General features: G+C 46.6%; 1 protein-coding gene across 2 annotated transcripts in view; it reads left to right on the top strand.

Moving 5' to 3' along the window:
• Positions 1-17,960, top strand: part of Rassf2 (Ras association domain family member 2) — a 48,611-nt gene that overhangs the window by 10,253 nt on the left and 20,398 nt on the right. For both annotated transcript variants that reach the window (XM_004661492.2, XM_045156155.1), the window contains exons 3-4: positions 13,047-13,137; positions 15,454-15,529. In XM_004661492.2, coding sequence (XP_004661549.1) covers positions 13,079-13,137; positions 15,454-15,529 — 135 coding nt within the window. In that variant the 5' untranslated portion in view covers positions 13,047-13,078. The remainder of the gene's footprint in view (positions 1-13,046; positions 13,138-15,453; positions 15,530-17,960) is intronic.

The raw sequence follows: 17,960 nt of genomic DNA, 5'->3' as shown, positions 1-17,960 counted from the left end.
TGTGCGGAGCTGGAAGCTCAGCCTGCAATGGGAACTTAAGGCTGCAGGCCTTAGGCCCTGCCTGTGGGCCAGCTTCTCTAGGGAACCAAGCCCCACTTCCATCTCAGGCACTGGGCTGGAAGGCAGATTAATTTGCCCTTCCCAGGTAAGACATTAAAACCACCCTATAAAATAGCCCTTGCATCTGAGAAATGCAGGTCAAGAAGTGTTTCCTGTTCTTCACTGTACAGGGGCCAGCATTGTCTTCTGCAATGGGCCCTAATCTTCTTGAACCAAACCAGTCATGTGGAATTTTTCATGTGGCTGAATTTTAGTCCCTGATGAGAATAAAGTATGTATATGGTGGCAAGGTCCCTCTGGTGAAAGAGAGGCTGCTTCTGGAAAAAAAGCCATGCCAGGTCCTTCCCTGGAAGGGGGTGGTGGTGTAGATAACAGGGTCATGGGGAGGGAATCAGCATTCTAAGACTCTGGTCCCTGGCTTATCTTACCCTATTCCAGAGGAGTCCCACCTCATATCCTGGACAGTGAAATGCTGAACAGAGAGGCCAAAATGAATGGGCCTTGCTGAGTTTCCTCACCCAGTCTTTGAGTTTGTCCAGTCATATGTTGACACTGTTGTCCATGCTTCAGTCTTGCCTATGCAGTGAGATCTCCGTACTCACAAGGACAGGATTTGGACAATGTGGAAAGCTGGACGTGTGAAGGGAATTAGAGGATTGCACTGACAGAGGCATCAGAAGTGTGTGCCTGCTCCTGACCTCTGCAGCGGATCCTCTGTGTCCTTTGTGGCAGGCTTTAAGGGAAAAACCTCCAGCCACCGGTACTTCCGTGCCTTCTGTAAGCTGCTCTAGCAAATTCACCAAATCCAAGGACGGGTCCTGGGAACCTTGGGTCTTGTGACCTGCACACAAAGAAAGGAAGCGGTATTGGGAAATGAATCTCCAACCTGTGATGCTGGCTCCAAGTAGCCAGTGTTAGGACTGAACTGAATTATTGGATGTTTGGTGTCTAGCGCAGAGATAATTGCTTATGGAAGGCATTTCAGCTAGAGGTCCTCTGCATGGGTTGTGGTGTAAGAGTCCTGACACTATTTTTTCTGATACTTCATCTCTAACCTTCCAAACACACACACACATACTGCATGCATTGAACACATGACACAACTCCCAACCCTTCCTACATTCTCAGTAATTCTACACACACTCAAACCTATCTTTGCACATACCCTTTCTCTTGCACACTCATACCCATTCCTTCACAACCACTACCACACAGCATGTCTGGAGATTTTATTTCCTCCTTGCTTTTCTTTGGTCCGGGTTCTCTAATAAGAGGTAAGTAAGCTGGGTGTGGTGGCGCACGCCTTTAATCCCAGCACTCGGGAGGCAGAGGTAGGAGGATTGCCGTGAGTTCGAGGCTACCCTGAGATTACATAGTGAATTCCAGGTCGGCCTGAACTACAAGTGAAACCCTACCTCGAAAAACAAACAAACAAAAAAAAAAAGAGGTAAGTAAACACCATTGAGTTTCCACTGGAAAGGTCAAAAGCCCAAGGGACTTCCCACTTTTCTGGCCAAGCTGATTCTTTGGGTGTCTTGGTAGTGGCTCTAGCCACTCAGCCAGCCTCAGCTGGTGTGGAGCAGGAAGCAGGTGTTTCGGCCGAGTTCCTACAGGCTATTGTGTTGGGAGATTTGGACTGCATCGGTGCGGGGCCTCAGTTGGAGGCCCAGGTGAACCCCAGTGATGTGGAAGGAGCTGGCTTTAGCAGACCCAACTGCTGGGGGAAACCCAGCCTAGTCTTCTGCTGCATCGCAGTTTCTTGTCTGCCCAGTGGTCCATGGGAATGAGGTAGCTTAGGTAAGATCTGTGTCTGGCTTTTGCCAATAGTTGAAGCTTTTTTTTTCTTTTTTCTCGTGTTAGGGGTGGGGTGGAGACCCATTTGTGGGACCTACAATAGGGAAGTTTATTCTGTAGACAGGTTGCTGTTGCTGTCAGTGACTGTGTGACTGCCTGAGTCTAAGCTCTTGGACAGGGAATTGCATGCTCTTGGCCCTGGCTCTTGTAGACTCTGCCTTGCCTATAGCGTGTCATGGGGACCGGTCACTCCATCCCTTTCCAAGAATCCCAGCCTGTGTTGGCTGGTAACCAGAGCCAGCCTGCACTTTCTTCCCTATACCGTCAGTCCCTCAGCTCCAGCTTTCAGCCAGGCACTGTTCTAGGATCACTGGGCTTTCTGCTGGCTGTGGGACCTAGGACAAGTCACCTAAAAGCACCGAGAGCCTGCTGCCTGCAGCCTTGACATGCTGGAGCTTGTCAGAATTCATCTGCACCTCAGATTCCACTCTAGCACCAGGTTAGAACTCAAGGACAGTGTCTGGTTCTAATAAGCCATCCCTTCGAGGTGGTCTCACAATGCTCCACGGGGGCTTACCACAAGGGAAGCTGTGGTGTTCAGGATTCCCCTTTGCAGCTAGGCCATCTCGGGTATGAGCCTAAGCTCCCCCTCTTGCTGGCGGCGTATCTTTAGCAAGGCATATGCCATCTTTGTGCCTCCGTTGCTTCTCCTACAAACTGAAGATAGTAAAGCTTCTTTTCTTTGCAGTCTTAGGGATCCAGGGCTTCATGCGGATTGATAGGTGCCTCTCCTACTAAGCTACACCCCAGCTATCCATTTATTTTAGTGGTGTTATTGCAGGGGCTAAATGAACAATGAGTGCCAGGGCATGACAGGTGTCTATCATTCACATTTGTTGTTTAACATTAACATAAAAGACTCCCTGGTCGTTCTGTTTTTCCCTTGTGGAGAAAGCAGATATTAAACACCCTTTGCAAAAAAAAAAAAAAAATCTACTAATTTTCTGGGGCTAAGCTTCCTTCATGCTGCTTCTCAGGCAGGGCAAGCCAGCCTGTTTTCTGATGCTTGAAATTCTTCTGGGGTTGGTAGGGGCAAAGCCTGTTTCTGGCAGCCCAAAGTGAGACTTTGTAAGTGGAGGTATCCACCCTTGCTTTCCACTGCAGGGCTTCCTGTGGTGATGTGTGGTGCCAGGTGCACTCCTGAGCAGTGTGATATGTGTGGGGTGCAGCGTGGGTGGGCTCCTGGGCCCAGGCACAAGGTTGGGAAGGGACGGAAGTCATTTGAGGAGGTATCTTGAATGAGTAGGTTTTGGAGAGGACACAACCTGGCCAGGAAGAGGCCCTTGAACTGAAAAGGCGTCCAATAAAAGGCAAAATATTGAAACCCAATTTCTCCCGTTCCCAAGGTAAGCTCTAGTTGTGAACATGGAATCTCTTGTCATCTGTAATCTTGGCAGGGCCCCAGCCCTCAGCTCAAGCCTCCTTCCTCACGTAGTGCAGTGGGGCTGGGGCTTCCTGTTTGCCATCAGTGCTTCTTCCTGCCCTGATACGAAGGGCTGAAGCTCTCAGGGCCTGGCACTGTCTCCTCTGCCATTGCTCAGTCACAAAGCTGACGCCCTCGGGAGACCTGACTAGTCAGTCTTTTGGGCTATAATATGAAGCACTGTGTGAAATATCTTTCCTTTCTAACCCAGGAGATCTAAACTCAGGGAGGAGAAGGACTCAGAAGAGGTGGGGACAGGCCCCAAAAGGGGAAGCTCAGGCCTTTAGCAAGCATTTCCTTTGCATCAGACCTAGCGCCCAGGGCTAAGTTCCTGGCTGCTGTGATGGTGTTAGTGGATTACAAGAAAGGTCCTCTGCATCAGCTCTGAGGCTTCATATGTGCTAGTAGACCCTTGGGGATACTCTACATACACCATCTCTTGCTTCTTGGAAATATGAGTAATGAGGAGGGTGTGATGAATACCACCTCAGTTTGCTCTTATTCCTTCCTCCCACAAGGGCTGCTTCGAAGTACATTTGTTGCTGTCCTGGGTCAACACAGCTCTGTCCCAACCAGATTTCACAGTGGCTGTCTTCATGGGTGTACACTGGCATGACCTAGGAAGGCTCCAGGGAGTCAGACACCACTGGTCTGGGTTGAAGCTTGGACGTCAGGGCTTGTGACAGAGTTCCTCTCCTCACTCTCTTTCCTCTCCCAGTTCTGGGAGGCTCGTGTGTTTGAAGGCAACAGCTCCCCACTTCCTATTCCCCAAGGCCTGCTGCTCTCATTGATGTTTGCCATTCTGGAAGCTCTCTATTGAAAGTTTTTTCCATGTGCAGGCCTATTTGTTCCTTTTCCTAGATGTAATTTCTCTGAGACTGGGGCTGCCTGGGTACTGTCCTTTGAATGTTCATTGAACGAACCCTCCCTCCATCCCTCAGTGGCTGGTGAGGTGGGCATATTGGCCTGGCTCTGCTGTACACCATGAAGACAATATAGGAAATGCAAACAAAAGCAGTTGCCAAAGGGGCTCTACGTCTGCCTCACCTAGGTCTCTCCTACCAGGGCTGTGTGTGCCTTTCGGCTTGGGTCTAGCTGCTCTTCCCCTGGTACTTCCCAGGTGACACATGGGGGAGAGACCATCTCCAGGCTAGAGCAGAAACTGTAGGGATGAGCTAGTTTATGGGGTGTCTTCTCCAGGGAATGAGGATATCTGCAATTGGAGGAGCCATGGACTAAGAAGAGGAGGACTCTTGTCTTTAGAGAGAGTTCTGGAGGCCTTTCCAATCTCCTACAACTTCTTGAGACTTGGTAATTGCTCTCTTCACAGGAAGGTGGGTCTGTGACTTTCCCAGGCTTGAACAGCCCTTCCTTGATTCTGGGGGAGGGCCTGGAAACACCACTTTGTTAGGTCTATGCAAAGGAAGAGAGAGTGTAGTGATTTGAATGAGATGTTCCCCGTAGCTTCATGTATTTTGAATACTTGATCCCCAGCTGGCAGCAGTGTGGGAGATGGAGTCTTGCTGGAGGAGGTATGTTGTCAGGGGAAGGCTTAGGGGTGTTATGTCCCAGTTCTACTGGGCAGTAGGAGCTCAACTCGCTCTTGCTTCTTTCTGCCCACTGCTGTGACAAGATGCAACGCCCATCCTTTCCCTGCATGATGAAGCTTCCCCTCGATAAAATAAGCCCCTTTCTCCCATCAGCTACTTCTGGCTGGGTGTTTTGTCCTAGCAACGTGAACATAACTGCAACAGGGAGGCTCCTTGGAGTGGCGGTGGCAGGACCCCCCTGGCCCAGCGCTTGAGTAGGCCTCTCCCTCCCTGCCACCTACTCACCTACTTGCACACAGTATCGAGCTGGTCTTGGGAAGACAACTGCGTCCCTACAGTGAGACGAGGAACCTTTTTTATTTATTATTTTTTATTTTTCAAGATATGGTCTTGCTCTAGTCCAGGCTGACCTGGAATTCACTATGTAGTCTCAGGGTGGCCTGGAGCTCACGGCAATCCTCCTACCTCTCTGCCTCCCAAGTGCTGGGATTAAAGGTGTGTGCTACCACACATGGCAAGACCAGGAATCTTTAATCCTAGACACAGGACTGGTTTTGTAACCAGAGGTTTGGGAAAAAAGCCTTGGCTCTGCAGTCCCAGCTGGCTAGGCTCAACCTCTGTCCCAACATGCCAATTAAAGAGGTAAATAATGGTGAAAAACAGAGAAAGGAGATTTAATCAATGTGGCCACAATGAGAAAAGGAACAAATAAAGGGGTCCAGTGATCCCAAGTCCACTTTCAAGGTACTGACACGAGCTTTAGAATTGAATAGAGGAAGAAGGGGTGGGAAGATGCGGGTAGAATTAAGCAGTCCTGCTCCTGTCAGGCTGTGGTCTGTTTAATCACTGCCTCAGTTGGGTTCTTCACCATTGCTGTCATCACTTGAGGGGATCAGTATGGCTCCTTTGTGGTCACTTCTGCTCCAGTGCACCCTCCTGCTCATGGATAATCACATTCAAGGGTGTCTGTCTTGTCAAGCGTTTGCTGCTCTGGGAATCCGTGGTGACAGGGGGTTTAAGACAATAGCATGCCTTCAGCCTTAAAGTGAGATGAGGTAGATTTTGCAGATGGACACTGCTTGAGTGGTGGACATGCCTATGCAGAGTCAAGTGTGAGTTTGACTCAAAGTCAAACGAAAGGAAGGCAGAGATACCAGGTGCTTATACTGTGTTTTCTTGCCTTGTGGGCTCAAGTGAGGAGTCCATGCTGCTTAGCAGAAGCAGTTCCCATGTGACTGTTATTGTGTGGCCAATGCTATAATTTCTTTTTAAATGTAAGTTAATTTAATTGAGAGAGTGAGTGAGAGAGAGACAGAATGGGCAAAATAGGGCCTCCAGCTGCTGTAAATGAACTCCAGATGTATGTGCCACCTTGTGCATCTGGCTTACATGGATCCTGGGGAATTGAACCTGGGTCCTTTAGCTTTTTAACCACTAATCCATCCCTCCAGTCCACTGCTATCATTTCTTACCCAAATCCCCCTCTGCATGTTGTGAACATCAGTCACCCATGGGTCTTACCTGCTCCTTTATCCTGAGAATAGCTCTTGCAGGAACATGACTAATAGGTCATCCTCCTCTGAGCAATTGACCAGTGCTTATACATCCCATGGACCCTTGGGAATAGGCCATGGCTGGCCTCCAGCTGAACCAGTGCTGCTCCTTAGGTCCCTCACCTGCCTGGCCTTGTCACTCAGAGGCTTTTCTTGGAGTCACCTGATTGAGAAGAAAGTGCAGGTGTGTCCTTCTGGGAGTGGGCTTCTTTATGCTGAGACAGCAGGTTCACCATCATGGCTGCTAATGAACCCATATCCTCCACTGCAGGTAATCCCTGGTAATGTGGGCAGGGAAGGGCACAGACTGAAAGCTGCTGGCCTGGGAGGGAAGAGAAAGTCCAGACAAATACCTCCCAGCATGGCCTGGCTAGGGCAGTGAGGATGGCTCAGAGAGTGATCAAGTTTGGATGGTGGGAGTTTGTTTTGATCTGAGGAGGAGTTTCTCTGTGGTTGGGATGCACCATATTCCAAGGCAAAGAAACTCCTTTTGTGTTTTAGGGAAGGAAAAGTATGATTTTGGTTTGTCTTTGAAGCAGGCAGTAGGTCATGATTGGTCCATGAAGGACAAGCCAGATCCCACTTGACAAGCTAGATGGCACTGCTCTACAGGACTGAGGACAATTTAGAGCACTCTGCCAAGGTGTGAGAACCATGCTAGAAGGGAAACTGATGGGCGGTGTCCCAGCGTGAGTCCAAATGTGAGTGTGGCCTGGAGGCTCATGTCCAACAGAGCCACATCTCCAGATGTTTTAACAGGCATGCTTTGTATTTAGGGGACGGTCAATGTATGCCTCAGTTTCTAAAGTGATTTTCCAAAGCAAATTTATTGGTTTAGGATTATTTGATGGGTGATATTTCTGTTTACAACAATTGCATGTTACAGTTTCATGGTTTAGTCCTCCAAAGAGTGGCTCCATATTAATCATATTTGTGTAAAATCTGCTCTTTCTTGTTCCCTCTCCCTTCTTCTTTCCTCTCCCCCTCTCCTCCCCCTCCTTTTCTCTCCCCTCTGTTCTCAGAGTCATAAGCTAGAAGATGTTTCTGTCTCATGCCTAGGATGATGGCTGCTTGGTCTCTTTTCTTCCTGTCCCCTCTCTTCTACAGACATGGCTATCGTCAGCCTAGTCCCACAGCACCATGAAACAAAGTGACTGTAAATGATTTTTAAAAGGCAGTTGAGAGCACAGCAGCCTATAAATTCTAGATATTAACTGGGAGGAGAGAAAGGTTGCAGTCAACAGTGGAGCAGCTCCCTCTGTCTAGGGCCACAGCTGTTGTCAGTCCTCCTTGAAGGCCACAGCTGTTGTCAGTCCTTGGAGGAAGTTTCCAATTGAATCCACATTCCAATCCCATAAAGCATCTTCCTCTGACCCTCCTGAGTGAGGAGCTTAGCTCTAGGTTTTCCTCTCTTTGTTACCTCTGCTGCTGGGTTTGCCCTGCAGTGAGTGTGAACTGAGCTTAGTGTTTTGCTGGCTGGGAGTAGCCAGGGATTTGGGGTGATGGTTGGAAAGCCCATGAAAAGAGATGCAGGTGTCCTGGAGAAAGAAGAACAAATGGGGTTCTACATTCACCTACCTGTAATTTCAGTTTAACAATATGGTGGAATATATAAGCGTTCTCCTAACACTCCCAAAAAATGTTAAAGTAAGAAAAACTATGGGAAGTCAAGCCAGAGAAAACAGGATTGGTGTAACATAAATCTATAGGTCAGATTTTCTGCTTATGTATCTCTTAGCTAAGTAGAGACTATTGGGATTAGAAGAGTCTGTACAGTTTGGGACGTCATATATTTTATTCATATCAATCTGTTAAGTAAACAATTGTCATGAGGGAGGTGGAACACTTTTCATAGATTATTAATAATTTGAATTTCCATATTGACAAACTAAGGTCTTTCAGCATTTTCAATATTTAATTTTTGATGTAGCTATGATTTCTTTTGGTAGGAATAAGATAAATTTAACTTAGTCATCTTTTGCCTTTTTAAAAAAATTATTTTTATTTATTTAAAAGAGAGAGAGAAATTGGTGGGTAGAGAGAAACAGAAGGAGAGAGAGATAGAGAGAATGGGCACACCAAGGCCATCAGGCACTGCAAAGGAACTCCAGACACATGTGCCCCTTTGTGCACCTGGCTTATGTGGGTCCTGGGGAATTGAACCTGGGTCCTTTAGCTTTGCAGACAAGTGCCTTAGCTACTAAGCCATTTCTGTAGCTCCCCCCTGTTTAAATTTTCTCATTGGTGTATTAGAGAAAGAGAGAGAGAGAGAGAAAGAGAGAGAGAGAAATAGAGACAGAGAGACAGAGAGAGAATGGGCATGCCAGGGCCTCAGCCACTACAAACTCCAAACACATGCATCACCATGTGCATGTGGCTTATATGGGTACTGGGGAATTTAACTTGAGTTCTTAGGCTTCTCAGGGAAGCACCTTAATGGCTAAGCCATCTCTCCAGCCCTTGCCTTAAAAAGAAAAAAACCCTAATCTACTTTTCTCTATTTTTAAGGGATTCTGCCCACATTCTATGCTCCCAAATAGATGTGGGTCTATTTCGGGATGCTATTGTTTTCATTGATTTACCTACTTTTTCCCCTACAGTACAGAGAAGATATATTCTCTAACTGGTATTCTCAATAGACTTGAGAGGATGTGGTATTATAGGGGAACTATCCTAAGAGCAGAGCAGATTGCTTTCAGATGAAAAACAAAAATTACCAAATTATAGGTCATAACAGAATGAACAAGTCTTGAAGAAAGTTCATTCAGTAAATTAGAATATCAGTTGGAACATGCTGAAGAAAATAAGATATGGAGATTATGAGTGAAAAATGACATGAAGCTGGGTGTGGTGGTGCACACCTTTAATCCCAGCACTTGGGAGGCAGAGGTAGGAGGATGGCCGTGAGTTCGAGGCCAACCTGAGACTACACAGAATTCCAGATCAGCCTGCGCTAGAGCAAGACCCTACCTTGAAAAAAACAAACAAACAGAAATGCTATATGAGATGTTGAAGATACCTGAAGGGAAGAATGGGTGGAAGGAAGGATTGATGGATGGGAGGAGGAGTAGGAGGAAGGAAAGAAGGCAGGGACGAGGAACACAGGAAGAGTGACTAGTGCTAGACAGGGAATAAGAGTTTTTAGTAAAAGAGTCAATAATGAAAGAAGAAAAATGAGCAGAGAAAGAATGTCATTTCCCATGTTCAGGGTGAGAACCGGGCTGGAACCAGGCTGCAGGGTGACTCTGGCTGAGGTACCCATGACCTTCATGCGGTTTCTCAGTCAGGTTCCAGACTTCCGTTCCCTGGGCTCCACCACCAGCTTCTGTCCCCACTGATTACTGCCTTCATCTCCAGTGGTTTCTAGAATACTTTGTCTCCTGTTTCCCAGCCTCCACAGCAAGGACTTATCTTCTTCTTCCCACCCTGATGGGCTGGCCTCCCTAGGGACTTGTGTTAGCTCTCTTGGTTCTCTCTCCGGTGACCTTATCTGCTCTCCTCACTCCCCTGCACATGTTAGGTGTGTGTGTCCTGCCTGGACACATCCAACTGTCCCCAGCACCATCTCACCACTGACATCTTAGTGAGGAGGTCACTTCCTCCAGTCAGCCCCAGGACAAGCTGTCTGTCTCCTCCTATACACCACCTCTGAGGGCAGTGCAGCTTTGCTGTGGCATCACCATTGGTGTGGCTAGATGGCAATGAGTGTTTATGGAATGGGAAAATGTACAAGTGTGCAAGGAAAGAGACTTTCAGGAGTTCACTACTTATGGGTAGCTGATACTTAAAATGGGGGAGTAGAGTTTTCAGACTAGTATGACTGACCTTTTTTTCCTTTTTGTGCAGTACATATTAACTCAAGTTTTAATGGTCAAATTATGTTTCCTTTTGGAAAAATGTCATATTTAGAATTGAGAAAGCCTCGATGTTTTCTTAAGCCCCAACTGTTGGTTCACACAGGTGGTCTATGAGTTTCCCTGTCCCTCCCCCACACTTCTTCCTTCCTTAGGAGGTTTCTGTATTTGTTTCCTATGGTTTCCAGAACAAATTACCAAAGCTCAGTGGCTTCAAACAGCACACACTGATAGTAGAACAGTTCTGCAGGTCAGAGGCTGGCATGGTTCTCATGGGCCTGAAATCAAGGTGTCACCAGGGCAGGTTCCTTCTGTTTCCATAGACACATGGTGAGCCCAGTATGATGACACATACACTGAAGTATTTAAGGGAAAGTGACTGATTTGAAATGCTTCAAAAATAACACTGGCTGGTAACTGGAAGGAAGGATGGGTAGACAGACAGATATGTGACAGAATAATTGAGTAAAACCCTAAGGACGGAGTCGCCATGGGCAAGCCCTATGTCTGTCATCGTTTTGGTTTTGTTTGTTGCATGTGTATGTGCACATGTGTGTATTTGTGTTCTCATGTGTGTGCGTGCATGCTTGCAAATGGCAGAGGTTGACATTGACTGTTTTCCTCGATTGTTTTCTACCTTATTTCCTGAGGCAGGGTCTCTCACTTGAATCCTGTTCGTCCAGTCAAGCTAGCCAGCTTGCCTATCTCTGTCTCCTGAGTGCTGGACTAACAGGGGACTGCCCTGCTTCCTGGCATTTAAGTGAGTTTGTGAATCTGAGCTCTAGTCCTTAGGTTGCATGGCAACGATTTTAACCACTAAGCCATCTCACCAGAACCATGGTTTTCATTTCAATATTTGAAAATTTTCTCAGTGAAATATTTGAGGGCTGGAGAGATGGCTTAGCAGTTAAGGCACTTGACTCCAAAACCTAAGGACCCATGTTTGACTCCCCGGATCCCACATAAACCAGACGCACAAGGTGATGCAAGCACACAAGATTGCATGTGTGCACAAGGTGGCACACATGCCTGGAGTCCAGTTACACTGGCTGGAGGCCCTGGTATGCCAATTCTCCCCCCCCACCACATATACACAGTAAAAAAAAAGGCCAATATGTTGGGCTTGCCTCAGAAGAATATTTGAAGCTGGGTATTGTGGTGCACGCCTTTAATTCCAGCACTTGGGAGGCAGAGGTAGGAGGATCTCCATGAGTTCAAGGTAGTCTGAGTCTACATATTGAATTCCAGGTAAGCCTGGGCTAGAGTGAAACTCTACCTCAAAACACACACACACACACACACACACACACACACACACACACATATATCTTTGAATAAAATACCTATGTTGTCATTACCTAGATAAAATCAGCCTTTCACTCACTTACACACTTCCATGTAAGTGCTATTGGTTCTCAACCAGTATATTGGACCTCAGGGAACACTAAGTAGTATCTGGGCCTTTCTTTTTTGTTTATTTATTTATTTATTATTTTTTGGTTTTTTTGAGGTAGGGTCTTGCTCTAGCTCAGGCTGACCTGGAATTCATGATGTAGTCTCAGAGTGGCCTTGAACTCATGGTGATCCTCCTACCGTTACCTCCCAAGTGCTGGGATTAAAGGCGTGAACCACCATACCCAGCTATCATTTATTTATTTTTTTAAAATATTTATTTATTTGAGGGAGAGTGAGCAAGACAGAAAAAGGCAGATGGAGAAAATGGGTATACCAGGGCCTCTAGCCACTACAAAAAAACCTCTAGACACATGCACCACCTTGTGCATCTGGCTTACATGGGTCCTGAGAAATCAAACCTGGGTCCTTTGGCTTTGTAGGCAAGTACCTTAACTGCTAAGCCATCTCTCTCCAGCCCTATTTATTTATTTGAAAGAGAGAGAGAGGCTGATATAAAAGAGACTGGGCACACCAGGGCCTCTAGCCACTGCAAACGACCTCTAGACGCAAGTGCCACTTGTACACCTGGCATTATGTGGTACTGGTGAATAGAACTTTGGTCCTTAGGCTTTGCCAGCAAGCATCTTAACCACTGAGCCATCTCTCCAGCCCCGATGTTGTCATGTTTCATTGGTGATCGTGGATCACCTGCTGGGGTTGGTTGTGTGCACCTTTTTTGGGCTTTTTAGGAGGTTTCTTCTCCTCAGTAGCCCTCAGCAGGATTTGGACTGTCCCTGTCAGATGAATCTGTTCTGTGTTGGGAATGTCCCTTCAGGGAGAGGCACTTGCTCATCCTTGGGGCCAGTGTGAATGTCAGCATACCCCTTGGCTGGGGTATTTGTTCTGGGAGTGTCCAAGGTCACCCTATTTCCTGTGGGTGATTTCTCTTAGAGGCAGAGGTGGTGTGGTATGTCTCCGAAGCCCTGGGTTTACATTGGGCAGCCTGAGCTGTGGATGTGGGGGAAGGAGAGCCATGGGGTCTGGGTCTGATTTATGTTTTCCCTTCCACTTGCAACTTACTACCCAAGGACACCAGGACACAACCTGACCTTAAACTTGTGTTTATTTATTTATTTACTTATTTATTTATTTATGAGAGAAAGAAGGAGAGAGAGAAAGAAAGAATATGAATGTACCAGGGCCTCAAGCCACTGCAAACTAACTCCAGATGCATGTGCCACCTTGTGCAGCAGGCTCACGTGGGTACTGAGGAATTGAATTTGGGTCCTTGGGCTTTTCAGGCAAGCACCTTAACTACTAAACAATCTCTATAGCCCCTGTCTTCTTTTAATTACAGGCTTCTCCTTCTGATGAAGAGAGAAAGGAAGAATGGAATACAGTCACCAAACTTCCCTAGTCCCATGTGGGCAAGATAAATACATTTCCAAGTAAGATTTTTGGGTATTGTGTTACAGACCCAGAAGCCATGGTGGGACTTTGTGGACAGGCAGAAGGTGCTGCCAGAGGGACTTTCTCTGCACAGAGAGCTTGTGTGTGAGGTTCAACCAGCTGGACTAGTGAAAGCAATAGCTGCAGATGAAAACATGCCCCACTGAGCCTGGAAGGGAGATAAAGGGCAGATGAGACACAGCACCTCTGGGGAACTTGAAAGAGGCAGTGTCCTGGAGGACTTCTGGGAGTTGGCCATAGCTGCTTGCTAGGCTCTGAGAGTTTCATGTCCCCGCCCAAAACTCAGGCTGGAGACCAATCCTCAAGGCAGTGGATCAGCATGGGACCTTTGGGAGGTGATTAGGTCATGGAGTGGCGTCCTCACCAGGGGGATTAGCACCCTTAGAAAGAGAGAGAAGGTGTCGGCTTGACCTTCTGTGTGTGGAAGAGCTGCTGTCTGTGAGACAGCCACTCTCGAGAGACACCCTGACACGGAATCTTCATCCTGAACTTCTCAGCCTCCATACCAAGAAGTGAATCCCAGCCATTTTAAGCTCTTCAGTCTATGGTATTTTGTTGTACCACTTGAGGTGGGTTAAAATGCTGCTCACCGTCCCTACTAAGGTGTTGCCTGCAGAAGGCCTGGCTGGGTTAGTGTGTCAGTGGGCTGCTATAATTCTGAGTAAAGGCATAATTGCTATCTGAATACAAGAGGCAAGTATAGCTGAGCATGGTGGTACACAGCTGTAAACCAGCTACTTAGGAGGCTGAGGCAGGAGGGTTGCAAGTTCAAAGTCAGGCTTGGCAAGCTCAAGGACTTGTTAGGCAATTTAGCAAGAGCATATCTCAAAATAAAAGTTAAAAAGGGCCGAGGTCATAGCTCAGTGATGGAACACTTACCTAGCATCCCCAGTCCCTACTACTGGGAGGAAAAGAAGCAGGACTGGTTTGGTACTTCCTGGGTTCTAACATCTCTTGGATCTCGGGCCTCACACATGTGAGCAAGTGCTCCACACTGAGCTTCACCTCCAGCCTCCGACCTGATTTGGTTCTACTGCAAGCCTGAGTGTAGGCTTCTGTGTCCAGCACAGGGATGCTGTGTGGGTGCTCTCCATCTTTAAAAAGATGTTTAATTTATCTGAGAGTACATTGTTTTAGATATCCCTCGTCACATTCAGATGCCTATTGTGTGAGATCAGAACATTTGTAGCTTTTACTGAAGAGTTCCATGAGGAATTTCTACTGAACGGGAACTTTTAAGTCCTAGTTTCAGCAGGCGATGGAATCCTGTTTGTTTTACTAATAGTAGTCCAGTTTCTGGAGAATAATTTCTTTCTCTGGGCTTAACTTGTTGGGAGTTTCTTGAAATTTCCAATGGGTTTTGACTTCAGGTGTGGTCCAAAATTTCTCCATTGGTTGTCTGGGCTTAGAAGAGCTAAACTCAGTCAACTCTTGCCTGGGAACAGGTAAGCACACAAGACAGGCAGCCTCCTCAAGCTGCCTCTTCCCAGCCCTTGTGCAGTACAGAAACAGCACTGGGAAGCCAAAGGTAGCCAAGGCCCAGAAGCCCCGTCCTGCCCACATCTACTGACTGATCCCCAAGGTGGCCCATTGTTCTAATCGTCACACTTGTTTGAAACTCTACATAAATGCTCTACTTGGTGTCTAACTTCTTCACTCAACATTATACATGCAGCATACATCAGTATTGTATGTGACACATTCGCACACTCATCCCTGTATAATACTCCACTGTGTGACAGTATTGTGCCTCATGTATTCATTCTGTTGGTTGGTATTTGTTAGTTGTGAACATAGAATAGAGTTGTGTCAATGAAGCCCAAATGGACGTGACCCAAACCCATTTCTGTTAAACTTCTGAAAAGTCCAGAAGTTTCTGACTTTTTATAGCAGCCTCACTCACAGTGCAGGAAAGAAGAAAGACCATGGGGAGGCAGGAGAGTCCCTGTCTGGGCTGGGGAGGGTGTTTGTCTCTGAATTTGTGACTTACATTGTCTGTCCTTAAATAGCTTGGTCCAGGACAGCCCGTTAGATACACACTAGCCTTTGTGGCAGACAAGGCTGCTGTGGTGTTCCCACGTTGTTTGCTCTTGACCTCTGGGGAAAGGTGCCGATGGTGCGGTGGGTGATGGCTGCAGAATTTCTGTGTGTGTATGTGTGTGTGTGTGTGTGTGTGTGTGTACCTATGTGGACATATGCTCAAAGAGCAATGAGGCCAGGTTAGTAGCGATCAAAAGAAGAGACAGCTGTATTATATATGGCTTCAGCTGAGAATGTTGTTAATTCTCCCCAAGGAACGAACTTCTCCTCCATCTGAAGACCTACAACCTATACTATGAAGGCCAGAACCTGCAACTCCGACATCGAGAGGTGAGGTATCCCTACAGGAACTCTGGCAGTTCCTGCACTTAGCAAATTTCTGTCCCCATGTGTCCTACGCCTGAGACTCAGAAGTCTCTGCCATTTCTGCTATAGTGAATGACCCTCTCACTTAGAATATCAGTGTTAGGGAATCTGGAGAATTCTTTGGGAGGAGGCCCCAGGCCTGGTTTTGTTTCAGAAAGGATGAGTTTTTGTGTTCCAGAGGCATCCACCTGGGAAACTTTCCCCAGGTCCTGTCTCAAAACTAGCTTACTCACCCTGGAGCTGCTCTGTAAAGCCTTTCATCAGATAGATGGTGAGCTACAAAGAAGCCAGTCACAGTAATTTATACCTAGGTATTCTTAGCTGATAAGAAGGCATGAGTAATACCTCCTCAAACACTACTTCCAAGTTATCAAGCTATGGTGATTTAATCCATGAAATAGCAGATGATGGAATTTCAGTTGCTAAGGCAAGCTTTTGGGGCATAGGATAAGGGTTGTAGTGGTCTTTTCTGTGTCCCTCAAAACACTTTATTTAGGCATGATCCTATTGAGGGTTAAATTCCATCTTAAAGTCATGCAGTGTAAAGTAACAATAGCAGTCTTGGCCAGCTGGAAGTCATAAAAATAGACTGTGCTTACATAAAGCCTTTCTTCCCAAGATCCCCAAAGGCCTAAAGCTGTTCCATTCATTTCCTGCATTGTTGTTGTTATATTATTGTTGTTATTGAGGGTGTCATGTGTGTAGCTGAAGATGACCTTGAATTGCGAATCCTCCTGCCTCTACTTCCTAAGTACTTAGATTACAGTCAGTTTTACTCATTGCTGGGGCAGATCCTGAAGATGTGGCTATGTCCCAGGTCTGACACCTGTAGGCCCTTCTAATAAGCAGAGATGCAGAAGAAAGAAAGGAAACTCAATCATTGTAGGCATGAATTTGTGGCTGGGCCATGAGCAAGATTCTGGTCCTTGACCAGCCTTTTGAGTATACCCTTGGTTACTTCTTTTTGAGTTGCTATGAACCAAATACCTGATAGAGACAACTTTAGAAAGGAAGTACTTACTTCAGTTCAGTCTCTGAGGGTTTGGTCCATGCTTGGTTGTGCCCATGAGCTTTGACAGAACATCATGGTGGTTGTGGTTTGTGGCAGACAGGAAGTAAAGCCAGATAGAAAGGTACCAGGGGACCAGATCTCATCATTCAAGACCCTCTTTAGAAACGGTTCACATTTAACTTTTAAAATTTTTATTAATTCGAGAGAAGGGGGAGGGAGGGAAACAAACAGAGTGACACATGTGCCACTTTGTATATCTGGCTTTATGTGGGTATTGGGGAATCAAATCTAGGCCATCAGGCTTTACAAGCAAGTACCTTTAATTACTGAGCCATATCTCCAGTCCCCTTAACTTCTAAGTGTTTATTTATTTGAGGGAGAAAGAGAGAGAGTGGGCATGTTAGGGCATCCAGCTGCTGCAAACAAACTCCAGATGTATGTGCCATCTGGATTTACATGGGTAGTGGGGAATTGAACACAGTCATTAGATTTTTTAGGCCTTAACTCCTGAACCATTTCTTCTGCCCATCTTAAGTGCTGCTGCTGCTTCTCTATTTATTTTTGGGTTTTTGAGGCAAGGTCTCACTCTAGCTGAAGCTGACCTGGAATTCACTATGTAGTCTCAGGCTGGCCTTGAACTCATGGTGATCCTCCTACCTCTGCCTCCGGAGTACTGGAATTTAAGGTGTGTGCCACCATGCCTAGCACCCCTTAACTTCTTAATAGTCAACAGTCTTTAAGTATAACTATGGAACTCCTGAAGGATGAACTCACTGTTTGGAGCATTAAATTGTGGTGCATTAGCTCATTGCAGGCTGTGGTAAATTCTGCTAAAGGAAGTCTGATTAGCGCGGCTACTTGCAGCTCAAGGCCGGTCACCCAACGCCATTCTAAGGCGTCAAGTCTTCTGTTAGAGGAGCTAGTGTTCTGAAAATAAACTTGGGAAAGCATTGCTTTAAAACTCTTCCACCTGTCATGTCGGGTTGCTAAACATGTAAGGCTCTCATCACTTTTGGTGGCAAGGAAGGAGGAAACAGTTCATTTGAGGATTTGATTCTTGCTTCTCACTGGTAAGGCTACTCCCAATTGTTTTTGTATGCGGGTATGATTGTGTGCGGTGTGCATGCATGTTCAGGTGTGTATGTGTATGTACAGAGGCCAGTGGTTGATGTCAGTGTCTTCCTCAATCACTCTCTGCTTTAGTTTTTGAGGCAGGGTCTCTCATTAGGGCAGGAACTCATCAATTTAGCTGGCTTAGCTAATTAGCAAGCCTCAAGTGCTCAGCCTCCCCAGTAGTGGGGATACAGACACATGGGTGCTGGGGTTTGCACTTGGAGCCTCATGCTTGTTTGGAAAACACTTTAACCACTGAGCCATCTCTAT

The sequence above is a fragment of the Jaculus jaculus genome, chromosome 8, assembly GCF_020740685.1.
Source record: "Jaculus jaculus isolate mJacJac1 chromosome 8, mJacJac1.mat.Y.cur, whole genome shotgun sequence".
NCBI lineage: Eukaryota > Metazoa > Chordata > Mammalia > Rodentia > Dipodidae > Jaculus > Jaculus jaculus.
This window is presented reverse-complemented; position numbering and strand designations above follow the sequence as displayed.